This window comes from Peromyscus californicus, unplaced genomic scaffold, assembly GCF_007827085.1.
Source record: "Peromyscus californicus insignis strain IS unplaced genomic scaffold, ASM782708v3 Scaffold_15__1_contigs__length_86483966, whole genome shotgun sequence".
Classification (NCBI taxonomy): Eukaryota; Metazoa; Chordata; class Mammalia; order Rodentia; family Cricetidae; genus Peromyscus; species Peromyscus californicus.
Window position 1 is genome coordinate 24961967 of NW_026294447.1, and position 13227 is coordinate 24975193.

General features: G+C 37.1%; 1 protein-coding gene across 10 annotated transcripts in view; it reads right to left on the minus strand.

The window, feature by feature from the left end:
• Positions 1 to 13227, minus strand: part of Ralgapa1 (Ral GTPase activating protein catalytic subunit alpha 1) — a 253765-nt gene that overhangs the window by 59868 nt on the left and 180670 nt on the right. For 9 of the 10 annotated variants that reach the window (XR_008218314.1, XM_052738549.1, XM_052738556.1 and 6 more), the window contains 2 exons: positions 8541 to 8699; positions 7562 to 7689 (listed from right to left, as the gene is read on the minus strand). Coding sequence is in view for 9 of the 10 variants with exons in the window: in XM_052738549.1 (XP_052594509.1) it covers positions 7562 to 7689; positions 8541 to 8699 (287 nt within the window). In the remaining variant the exon portion in view is untranslated. Of the gene's footprint in view, positions 1 to 7521; positions 7690 to 8540; positions 8700 to 13227 lie in introns of those variants that run through there. The other variant, XM_052738557.1, reaches the window with a different exon arrangement.

The window sequence follows — 13227 nt, forward strand, 5'->3', positions numbered from 1 at the left end:
TCAACAAGCAGATACTTTCCATTTAGTGAAAGGAATAGCTAAAATAATTACAAAGTAAGGAATCTATTAGTGTCACTATAGGAGTGCTACACATATCTAGGGCCCCTGTTTAAAGAATTGCTCTGTTTGCAGAAACACTATTAGGGTTGGCAATAAAATAAAGGTCAGTGGAATACATAAGCATACCAAAAAACTATTTGAAAGTAATTATATATATAGACATTCTGTCTTTAATACGGAAGAAATGTAGATGCTCCAATTAGAGACTGTCAGACGTAAGAATATTTCAACTCTTGGGGAAGTCCTAACACAACGATTACTACCAAGCACAATGCCCGCAAAGCACATAAAAGACCCTGCATAGTTCTGAGTATATTTACCAGCTAACCGATTTGTCCATTCAGTTCAAGACTGATTCAGAAAGAATGAAAAATAAATGCCACCAGATATACTCCTAGTGGAATCGCTAATGGTACAAACGGTCCAGCAGTGAGCTGAAGGACTAGCTCTCCAACACCCAGAGTACCGCAGCTCCCTCTGCTGCTCGCCTGTGACTCTCACCTTTCCTGCTATCTAGTAAGGACGTGTGAGCCTTGGAACTTCAATCTTGGTAAAATGGTACAGTCTTCCACTGTCAGTGCCACCAAGTCAGACATGTCTCGGCTCACTTTTCTCCCTAACAGATAGTCTTTGCCCGTATCTTTTCCTATTCATCTCTGAAAATGAATGCTCCTCACTAAACATAATGTTCACTAATAAAAATACACCAACTAACCAATCGAAATACAAACTTCTGGGGCATGGTGGTGCACACCATTAATCCTAGCACACAGGAGGCAGAGGCAAGCAGATCTCTGTGAGTGCAAGGCCAGCCTGGTCTACAGAGTGAGTTGTAGGCCAGCCAGGGCTACATAGTGAGACCCTTTCTCAAAAACCAAACCCAACCCTTTCTGTGTGTTTGCTATTGTTTTATTCATGGGTTGTGATAGATATTCTTAGTTGTCAACTTGACTAGAGGATGACTATCCTTATAACTAACTATAACTATAACTATAACTAACTAATCTTCAACTCCCTCAGAGTCATCCTTTAATCTGGGCCACACCTTCTGCTGGGAGCCTATATAAGAACATGGAAGAAAGAAGGCTTCCTTGTTCTTTGCCTGCTTGCCCTGGCCTTGTCAGCACATCCATTCCTTCACTGGCACTGGAGCCTACCTCTTTGGGATCCCAGCATATAGAAGAACAGCTGAGACTCCTAGCCTAGTGGACTTTCCATTCATGGCTAGGCACTGTTGGATTAGTTGGACTGCAGCATGTAAGTCATTCCAATAAGTTCCCTTTATATATATAAATGTGTGTGTGTGTGTGTGTGTGTGTGTGTGTGTGTGTGTGTGTGTGTTTTTGTATAGATACATTCCATAAGTTCTGTGACTCTAGAGAACCCTGGTTAATACATGTGTCAAAGGCAATTTTTTTTTGGTTCTAGGCTTCCTCATTTTACCTACCCAGCACACCCTTCAAAGTGGCAGCCAAGTTATAAAGTTTTTTAAAGATTGATTTTATTTTATATGTATGAATATTTTTCTTGCATGCATGCATATGTACCACATGTGTGCCATGTGTCAGTGGAGTGTAAAAGAGGGTACTGGATCCCCTAAAATTGGTGTTAGAGACAGTTAGGAGCCTCCACGTGGGTTCCTCTTTAGGAGGAAAAAGTATCAACCTTTGAGCTCTCTCTCCAACCTCATGCAGCCTAGTTCAATATCAATTTAAAATTGTAAGTTACAAATATATTTTTTTTTTTACTTTTCAAAAAATAAGTTAATCATAAACTTAAAAGTATAGATAATGGACTGGAGAGATGGCTTAGTAGTTAAGAATCATGCTGCTCTTGCAGAGGATCAGAGTTTACTTCTCAGCACCCATGCTGGAAGGCTCACAACCACATGTAACTTCAGCCCCAGGGAGATCTGATGTCTCTGCAGTTACATATGTATACACACACACACACACACACACACACACACACACACACACACACACACTCTTTTATCTTAAAAATAATAGAAATAAATCTTTAAAAACACAGGCAATAAGAACACACACACATACACTCTTTTATCTTAAAAATAATAGAAATAAATCTTTAAAAACACAGGCAATAAGAACACACACACACACACACACACATACACCCTTTTATCTTAAAAATAATAGAAATAAATCTTTAAAAACACAGGCAATAAGAACACATGTGAACTTTAGGAACTTTAGAGTACCTTGGAAGTGAGTAAAAATTTTCTGTTGAAGAAAAAAATTCGTAAAGACTCCATCCACAGATGGTACCCTTTGTTCTATCATATTAAGTTACTACTCATTTACCATAGGCCAGATATGGTGCTAAGTCAGTGAAATCAGGAGGAAGGTAATACTTACTGATAGCTGGGCGGTGGTGGCGCACGCCTTTAATCCCAGCACTCGGGGAGGCAGAGCCAGGCAGATCTTTGTGAGTTCGAGGCCAGCCGGGTCTACAGAGTGAGTTCCAGGAAAGGCGCAAAGCTACACAGAGAAACCCTGTCTCGAAAAACCAAAATAAATAAATACATAAATAAAATAAAATAAAAAATAAAAAAAACTTACTGATATGTGCAAAACACATAAGTACTATAACAAAATGTTTTGAGGCAGTGTGAGCAATAATTTTGCTAAATGGAGGAATTATTTTTACTTTTTGCCCCTAAAGATGTTTCATTTAGGTCATAATGAATGAGTATATTAAATAGAAAACAGCAGAGGTACATATTCTTGGAGTTTTAAAACATGAACATTCATAGAAGATGACTTCAGTTTAGCTGAACAAACACAGCATCTGGGTGTTAGTGTGGTGGGAGAAGACTGCAGCGAAGGGCCCTGAGGCTGAGGAGGTACGCAGGTATGTTTGACCAAGCTATGGGAACTACGAGGCTGGGAGGGCAAGAGAAAAAAGAACTGTTTGCAGGTGATCAACCAAATGGAGACCTGTTTCAGCAGGCATCAGAACTGTTGTAAGCCTTTAGCATGCCCAGGTTTGTGTTTTAGACAGTAATAACGTCATCAGCCCCCACACAGCTGCAGTGTTCTGAGCTGCTGCTGGAGATGACAGGAAGGCTGACCAGTGCTTCATTGGACAGTTTTATGTAATCCCCTCACTAATCTTGAGTTTGGTACTATAACTATCTCCTTCTTACAGATTAAATTAAGGACAGTCCATATTTATTGATGTTATCTTCTAAGAAAATGATTTACAAAAGACAGTAAATACATAAAATTATGTAATTTTTCAAGAAACTCATTTTCTTCTAACATGAAATGGCAGTAATATTGATGAGGTCCCCCAAGGAGCTTTACAATGTCCATCATAATGAAAGGGAACTGCATTAGTGGAGCCAATCAATTACCATTCATTTAGTTTTGCCTCTCATACTTCTGCAACAGGTCCCTCACATTTGAGTAGTAGACTGCAGGGCTAACAAACTGTGACTAATTGAAGAATTATCATTGAATTTAGTAATTTGTCTGATAAAGTTAAACAAAGCCAATTCTGGCATTCAAAAAAAAAGTCAATCTACACAGATTGAGAAAAATCAAGTAATATTGGTTGTGGTATGAAAGCACTCTTTAAAGATGCCTTTTAACTGTATAGTACCCCTAATACTGTGTATCTCAGAATATCCTCTATATCATATATAGATACATACAAAGCCCCTGCTAAAAAATCACAAGAGCTATAGCATTGGCTGGGCCTGGTGGCACATTTCTTTAATCCTAACACTCGGGAGACAGAGGCAGATGAATTTCTGTGAATTTGTGGTCAGCCTGGTCTACCAGCAAGTTCCAGGGCAGTCAGGGCTACATAAAAAGACCCTGTCTCAAAATCAAAGCAAAGCAAACCAAAAAACAATCTAATAACAAAAAAGAATTATAGCATACATGTCACATTCTACCTATTCAAATACTATCCTTTGAGACCCAGATATTCTACATATTCTTTCCTGATTTTATTCCACACTAATTTCTTTCTCCATGGAACTCTGATTCCAATTTACATGTAACCTTACTTGAATTATAATCAGTACTATCCATATTCTTATCAAATTATTACTTTTATAAGGGTAAGATCATCTGAATGTTTGCATCATTTCAAAAATCTTTGCTAAGGTGTAAATATGTGTATATACATATATAGACACAGCTATATGTGTGTATATATCTATGTATACATATACATACATACATATTTTTTTCTTTTTAGACAGAATCTTGTTATTGTTGCCCAGGTGGCTTCAAGCTCAAAGCCCTCCTCGGCTACTCTCATGCTGAAACTTACAGGTATGTGCCACCAGCCCTGGCTTTCAATAAATATACTTGAGTCGAGCACCATAGACCAGTTGGCCATCTTGACACCCCAGTAAATATATCTGAAAGAAGAAAAAGCTAAAGGTGTATTTTTGACCTCTTAATAGTAAGTATAATAATTCATCATACATCACCATTTAAGATGCAAAGCAAATCATAATATGTCAGTGAATATTGTATGTCAACTTGGCTGGTCAAGGACACGGTGTTTTTTTGAACACCAGTCTAGATGTTATTGTTTTGTGTAGTAGTGATTACTACTTAAATTAGTGGACCCGAGTAAAGCCCTTTACCCTCATAACACAGAGAGGCCTCATCCAGTCATGGTTTTTGAGAAAGAAAGGAATTCTACTGCTAGATGCCTGAAGACTGACAACATCATCAACTCTTCCTAGGTCTACATTATTGGTACTCACTCACCAATCCCCACAGTCAGGGAAGCCAATTCCTTAAAGTACATCTTTCTCATTATTTACGTAACATTTACATTGTATTAGTCATCATTAGCAATCTAAAGATGAATAACATATGAAGGGAATCTGTGTGGGTTATATGAAAATGTACCAGTTAATATAACAGAGTGGAGCTCTGGGTTTATTAATGTGATCACACACTACAAATTCTGAAAATTCCTACATGTACAAAAATCTCACTCTAAAACAGAAAGCACAAGCAATGACAGCATTATACTGAACACATGTATGTTTAGAGTCATAGTGAAACTTTCTTAAGGATCAAAACAATTTCTTTAAAGTTTTTACCTAAAGAACAGAGTCACAACTGGTAAGACCATGAAATAAAAGCTTTAGAATTATTTCCATTGTCAAACCCAAAACTAAGCAACCAAACAAACTGGAATTCTTTCTAGGTAGTTAATCCAGTGATGGCCTAAAATGAAACTTGAAGCACTCCTCTGGCTCAGTGGTCACCAGAGTCTGCCTGGCCTTCCTTCCGAGTGTGGCAATTCAATTCTAATTGCATGATCAAACCGACAAATTGAGCTTAAGAGACAAAAGCACCTAGCTGACAAAATCAGAGGTCACACGAATGTTTCTCAAGGACAAGTCATGTACGGAACAACAGTGAAGTGAGAGAGAGGCTTCAAAGCTGGAAAGACAGTCATCAATCCTGACAGATTACTGTAATTCTGGTTCCTAGCATGATCGATTCGGGCAGCAGATGACAATCAATACCGTCCTCATTTTCTGAACATTAGATTCATAGTTACAGAAGATGTTCCTAGGATAAAATTTAAACTCCATTTAATGATCATAAATAGCACAATTTATGCTGTGGAATCTTAGTAGGTACTGTAATTGGGTATAAGATAACTGACCCAGCAGTATAATTACAATTGAGTTTATTACATTCTACCTCTTTACTTCTTTGATGAGGATTAAAGTATTAACTCTGGTGGTTTTCAAAACTGACTTCTATTTCAATTCCTACTATAATTCATGTTAAGTATATTGATTTATTTTAGAATACACAATTTTCTCACTGAAACTCTGATGTCAAAAACATACATTTGGCACATTTATGAAACCAGAATGTTACTTAAAATTAACAGATATTCCTATATTTAAATACCTGTAAATACAAGTATCCAGTTGTAATTTATTATATAAACCTTCATGTCAAATTCAAGTAAAGAAGTCACTTCCCATCCATTCCTTCCTACCTCCTCCATTCATTCATTTGTGTGTTTGAGATGGGGGTCAGTCGACGTGGTTTGACTTGAATTCTTCATCTGAAGTGATCTTCCCAATCTCTCTGCCCTTACAGCTTGGCTTTAAGAGCACCTACAATGTCTGGCTCCTCCTCAACAATTAGAATATAGATGCTGTGCATTTTGTGAAACACATATAATATTCTTCAGATTAACAAAGGACCAGAAGCATCAGATCCCCCTTGAGCTCAGATCACAGGTAGTTGTGAGCTGTATGATGTGGGTGGTGGGAATCAGAGTAGGTCCTTTGCAAAAGCAATACATGATCTTAACTGCTGAGCCATCTCTCCAGCACCTCAGTCTAAGTATTCTTTAAGCAATTTTGTTGAGAGGAACTGTTTAGATTTGCTGTTTTAAAAAAGTGTTCATGCCTACTATTTTAATAAAATTATTTCTTTTCATCCTAGAATATCCTCCAATGTGGCAACCATTATCTCAATATAATAAAATATTAAAAATGTCATAAAGTAGAACTGAGAATTCACCTTATGCACTAATCAGCCCAATATAAAAATTCAATTAAGCAACTCCTTCATCTTGGGCAGAGATATTTATATTGACTGTACTATTTATAAATATTGTAATTAATAATTGCATAAAATCTCATTTAGCACTCATAATAATGCTGATATAACATTAGACTCTTTTGACAGATAAAGTGAGATTTAAGGATTCCATAACTTGTACTGGACTATGACTCAGGGGTAGAGTGACCCCCTAGTATGCTCAAGGCCTGGGTTTAATTCTAGACACCGAAGAGAAGGGAAAACCAAACCTGTTCTGCGGCCTGACCAAGCTCAGGAGGCAGTTACTCTCACTGAGTTCATTTAATAGGTAAGTACGCTGAAACTCAGGGAGGCTGTCCAGCTCCAGAAGAGCAGCACCTGACCAGACAGGCTGGCTCCAGAAGCCATGTTCCTAAGCATTCCACATCTTGTCCCATTTTCTTGTCTCCTCAGTATGCTGTTGTGGTTTAGAAGGTTCTCAATCTCTTCCACCTGATTAGTTATCATTTAAGACTGGCTTAATTTTCATTTTTCTCACAAGTGTTTCTGGACACAAACTTCCAACTGAATGGCTGGTCCCTTATTAGAATACATCCTGCACACTCCTCTTTTAAAACACACGTAATGAAAACAGTATGTTTTCCCATGCAGACCGAATTCTTTCCAGTCATTGTTTTGATGATTTCTGCACCTCCAGAGCAGCACAGAGCATGACATATAATGTCATTTTAATTAACTAAGTCAAAGATGAATATTTATTAAAAGTATATAAGAAATCATACCATTCAAACACCACACTTAATCACTAGGGAGAAACTCTGCCACTTCTCAATAAACTGAAGTGCTAACATCTTATTATACAAGAACTATTTACCTTTTTGTAAAGCAGATGTTCACGAGTGTACTAACCACCCAGGTGAAAAGGATACAAGTTCTGATACAACGGGATCAGTGATTTCAGGGCACGGCTAGCATTTATTGCCGTGGATCGAACCATGATGGGCAGAACTTTTCCATTCACAATAGCACCATCAAAAAGTGGACCAAAGAAGGGAACCTGACAGAGAGATGAGAACAGAATTTTACACTCAAACTGTAGAAAGATTATAATAAAAACAATCAAGATCCTTGGCACACAAATGTGTTTCTGTTTCCTCTTTGGTTGTTATTTCAAGTAAAAATATTATTCAAATTCCATTTTTTACATGATGAATCACTCCCACTAAGGCAACAAACAAAAATGCCCAAGGTCAAAGGGTGTCCATTCAAAAGAACTATGTGCTTTGTGTAACTAAGTAATTTATATCCTCTGCCAATTTAGATGGTCATTTTTGTGAGATAGCAGTTTTATTATTCTTATGGTTTGGACATGTCTCCCGCAAACTCATGCTGAATGCTTGGTTCCCAGGACCATGTTTAGAAGGGCAGCTCTGGGGAAGAGACTGGGTAACCAGAGCTTTGACCCACAGGCACAGAGCCAAGGAGCCAAAAGACCACAGATTGAAATCATGAGAGAAAATACATGCATCTTTCCTCTTTAAGATGTCCCCAGATGTTGTCAGAGGGACCAAAAACAAACTTAACATAAGTACAGAACCAAGAATGCATTTGGCTTGGCTAGTGAAAAAACAAAACCTATGCTTTGAGAACTAACCGTCACTTTTATGAGTTGATAAATTAAAGCTGTGCATATATAGGTCAGTGGTAGAGCGCTAACCTAGCTGGGTGCAAATTTTTTTTTACTGGAAAAAAAAATCAAAAATGAAAAAAACAAAAAACCATTTAAATATAGTTGACAAAAATGGTAGCTCAAGGCAAGACAATTCCCTGAGGATGACATAGTATTTTAGGCTTTGTAGCCATTTAATATATCAATTTTGTGAAATTATAGAAGCTACGAATTCTCACCTCTGGTTTTTTCATGATCTGGATACTGAACATGTGGTTTTTCATTGGATATATTACAATGAGGACATCACCAAATTCCGTAGGAATAATTCCTCTTCTGTAGTCTCTAGTATGTTCTGACCAAACAATGTGTACTTCATCATTTCCTAGGTGTCTCAACTGGAAAATCAAGGAAATAGTTTATAGTGCTTATAAAAGCCATGTGAGCATAGTTCTACAGCTAGACAACAGAGCATACAGAAGAGAAATAGTCGATCATTTGCATGACATATAAAATACAAACACTCAAAGTTATCAAACACATAGAAGAAGACCAGGTACTTTCAGAAACTCCCACGGTCAATGAGACAGAAAGACCTAGAGAAGAATCACAGCCCACTCTTTCAAACTAGCAACTGTACCAAGGCAATTCCACTCTCAAACCTCTCAAAGATTGTGTTAAAAAGTGACTGATTTGAGATTCTTCTCCTCTTATTCTATGCATTTTCTGAAGTGCTAATAAGTAGCAAGGTGGCCTGAAGAAGGCAGTCAGAAGAGAAGTAAAAATAGGTAACTATACATTTTATAATCACCTATTGAGCAGGAGAAAGTCAGTTATGTTTGGTCTAACAAATTAATTTTTAGCACCGCCCCCCACCACATGGAACTTAGAAAATCCTCCAAACAGATGCCTTGATATTTAATGGGCCCTAAAAATGTTACTTAGATATTTGTGCTGCTTACAAAGGTGCTCTTGGCAATCTTGAGAGGGTTTTGTTACAATAATTAAAACTGCAAGAAAGAAAAGCACTTAAAAGTTGTGTTTCTAATAAGTTGTTAACAAATGAACATAGTGTATATTATTGAGTTTTCCTCATGGAGCTTATGGTATACACCTCAATTTTATTATAAAATTTTATCATCTAGAATATTTGGAACATGTGAGTCTATGTTTCATAGATGCTTTCCACTGGCTTTTCCATTACTTTCAGATACACTGTGGTTGGGAAAGTTCAGAAGACAAAAGAAGGATAAAGGTGGTCTGAGCTAATGTACAGTGCTTTCTATTTTTTATATATGTATTTTTTGATTAAAAGCCATAAGGCAGGCAAAGGACTTAATGTCTGACTGAAACAAAAAGAGGAATTCAGTTCAGTTTCGGAAAGGTTCTTTTCAGCCCCTTCTTAGCCCAGGAATTAACTCCTTACACCTGTGTAGACACACAGGCATGACATAAACACAGACTTAGACTATGCCATTTCTAAAAAGCAAAAAAGAGATTACACAACCTAGAAAAGCTATGGCCCTATAATTTCATTTTTTAATCAAAATACTTTAAAAATATCCTTCCTATACAGCCATCCCCATGTGTCAGCTTCCCTAATAGGTTTATGTTAACTGAACACAAAAGAAATGTGAAATAAATGTAACCAGGAGGGATGATCCAATCTAATTGTGATACATTAATGTCATATGCTGTACATGTTACAATAGCAGCCAGATCTAATACTAAGCTCCAGGCTATCCTGAGATTTCCAAATGGCAGATTGTTCTAAGTGATATCAAGTATAATTGAAGTAATAAATGATAGTAAAAGCTGAGCACACTGTCAGGAAGAATTTAAGTATTTACTTTTTAAAATTAAATGAGTTAGGTTAGGAAAGACAAGACAACTGAAATAATGCAGGTCTCAATTTACAGAAAATTCCTTTTATTTATCTGCTACATTAACCCTTGAACTCTTGCCAAAATTATCTATAATTTCTAGTGCCACTTATCTAAAAAAACAGGAGAACAAGGCAACTGTATTATTATCTTGAAACCACAGTTGTCTTCAAATATCTTCCACATAGTATTTAAAGGTCTGCTAAAGAAGTTTGAAAGAACACACATTTTTTGCGAAGATGTTGTAATAATTTCTGCACAGAAGCATGTGCATCAATAAATCATTCTACGTGTGTTTGATATCTAAAGGAAGAACTTTCATGAAAAAATCCTTTATTATTTAGATTCCAATGTCTGAGGTTGTCATAACGGCATTTTTTTCACTTTGAAACCTGCATATACTGGTTAAACAGAAACTGAGATGATGTTCATCATCACTGTGCATGTGGGAAGCTCCTGAAAGACTACTGGAAGATGGCTTTCTAGTGATCAAAAGGTGACAGAAGTCATAATGTCAGCAAGAAAAACGAGTTAGCAAACACACTGGGTGGTACAGATACTTTATATACTGTTTCATATTTATTTATTCCGTACCTCTTAAGGACTTAAAAGGACTTAAAAGGACTTAAAAGACTATGTCCTGTGTATACTCAGTAAGTTTTCCTGTGCTCTAAATCAATCTCAATCTGTCTCTGTCTCTGTCTCTGTCTCTCTCCCTTCCCCCCTCCCTCCCTCCCTCCCTCCCTCCCTCATTTTTTGAGATAGGGTTTCTCTGTACAGCCCTGCCTGTCCTGGAACTCAGTATGTAGATGAAGCTGGCCTTGAACACAGAGATCCTGCCTCTGCCTCCTGAGTGTTTGTACTAAGACATGTGCCATCATACCCAGACTATCAATATGTTCTTGAACCCTTGTGCAATTCAATTTTTGAAAGAGCACCAGACTGTTGTGTATATGTGACAGGTCTGTGTGATGACTGGGAACCAAAGTATTCTTCTAAATTTACTTCAACTGCTACTGACATCACTCTAGAATCTAAACTGTACTGTAGGCTACAGATGACCAGTATTAATTCATGAAGAAAATACAACGAAAGTCAACATGTGTAAACTGAAGTCCTTCATCCATTATAGAATGTTAATATTGGAAGATATTCTAAAGGAGTAATTTCACACCGAATGCCTCAACTGTGATAACATCTGACCTCTGCTCTAATTCTTTTAAAGTTGGAGTATAGTTGTTCACAGTTAGCCCATTCTACCTTTAAGGAGTGGAAATCATCATACCATTCTTCACATGAAACAAACCCTGCCTTCCTGACACTAGTTCTTCCAAATGAGCCTTACAAAGTGAATCCAATATGTATTCTATACTTTATCTTTTCCAGCATTTGAAGATCATTTTAATATTTTCACTTTGTTTTTCATGTTAAAAGTGTCATTTTCCTGGATTATTTTCTCACTTTACTGATGCTTCTATTAGACTGCAATGTCTGGAGTAGAATATCAATATATGCTATAATACAGCCAACTCATTAATGGAACTATTTTTTCCTCTGTCACTAAAGTATTTTCTGAAACTTTATGGCATCATTAACAGCTAGCCAACTCAAACCCTTTTCCTTGCAAAACTCTTTTAAACAATCCTGCCAGGCAGGAGGCGCACGCCTCTAATCCCAGCACTCTGGCGGGCAGAGGAAGGTGGATTTCTGAGTTCAAGGTCAGCCTGGTCTACAAAGCGAGTTCCAGGATAGCAAGTGTTACACTGGGTGACCTGGTCTCAAAAAACTAAAAAATCTTTACAATTTTCAGATTTTAAAGAACATTTATTTAGTGTGTATATATGTGTGTGTGTGCATGCATATGTGTATGCACACATGCCACAGCATAAGTGTGGAAGTCACAGGGCAGCTTTTGGGAGCTGGGTCTCTCCTTTCACCATGTACATTTCTAGGAGATTGAACTCAGGTTGTCAGGATTGGCAGCAAACTCCTCTACCCACTGAGGCAGCCTCAAAGTTCTTTTAAGCAGGTAAAATCAATTGCTCCATTTAAAGAGAGGATTTCATATTTATTCTTACTAAGTTTTACTTTGCCAAGTCAAGGTTATCTTTAAGCTTGCTAGGGTCTAATGTCAGCCCCATTCTGCTATTCAATGTGCTGGCTCATTCTTTTCCAGATCAGGGTTATCATTAAGTTAACATTCTTATGTCTTCATGCAAGTTCTGAACAAAAATGTCAAATGGTTTACATAAGAGAGTCATTGCAGATTTTCATTCTGCTTAAAAAGATGCCTTTCACTTATGAAAGGTATTTATTATATATTATTTATTAAGGGCACACTATTCTACATGTTCTATGACAATTAACTTCATTTTCACAACAATAAGGCAAGTAAATCAGTATTATTACTATTTTTCCAGATAAACAATTGAAGCTTAAAGGATGAAGAAATTTGGCTATGGCAAAAATAAAACCTTTAAGTGACAGAAATAATATTCAAGTCCATGCAATCTGTTTCTAGAACCCAAACTTGCACCACTTTGCAGTATTTCCTCTTTTTAAAGCATTTGTGTTCTAAATGATTATGCAACCAGTCATTATCATACATACCAAACTATTAAGACCACACTGCTTCAACTTACAACGAAAAACTTCACACAGTCCATGATTGGCCCTGATCTAGTAATCCTATTAAAACAAATTCAGTTTGATGTGATTAGTTGTGCTGAACTTATAGTGGCTCCTAGTGAATACCACCTCATTATCTAAGTGCTCACAAGCCATCTGCTTAATAATCCTATTTTGCTGGAGTTCATGAATGTTGGTATTTTCAGAGGGATGGCCTGTTTTATACCCCTTTGTAAAATCAGATATTTTCCACTGGTATAGACGAACGCATTCTCCTAAAGCTTACATGCTAGCCTCCACAGTGATGATATTAGAAATTTAGCTCCCACCAGGTAGGGACTTGGAGAGGTGATTACATCATTTTTAAAGGGGTTAGTGTCTAGAAAAAAAGACTCCAGAGAGCTTGCTTGCCACT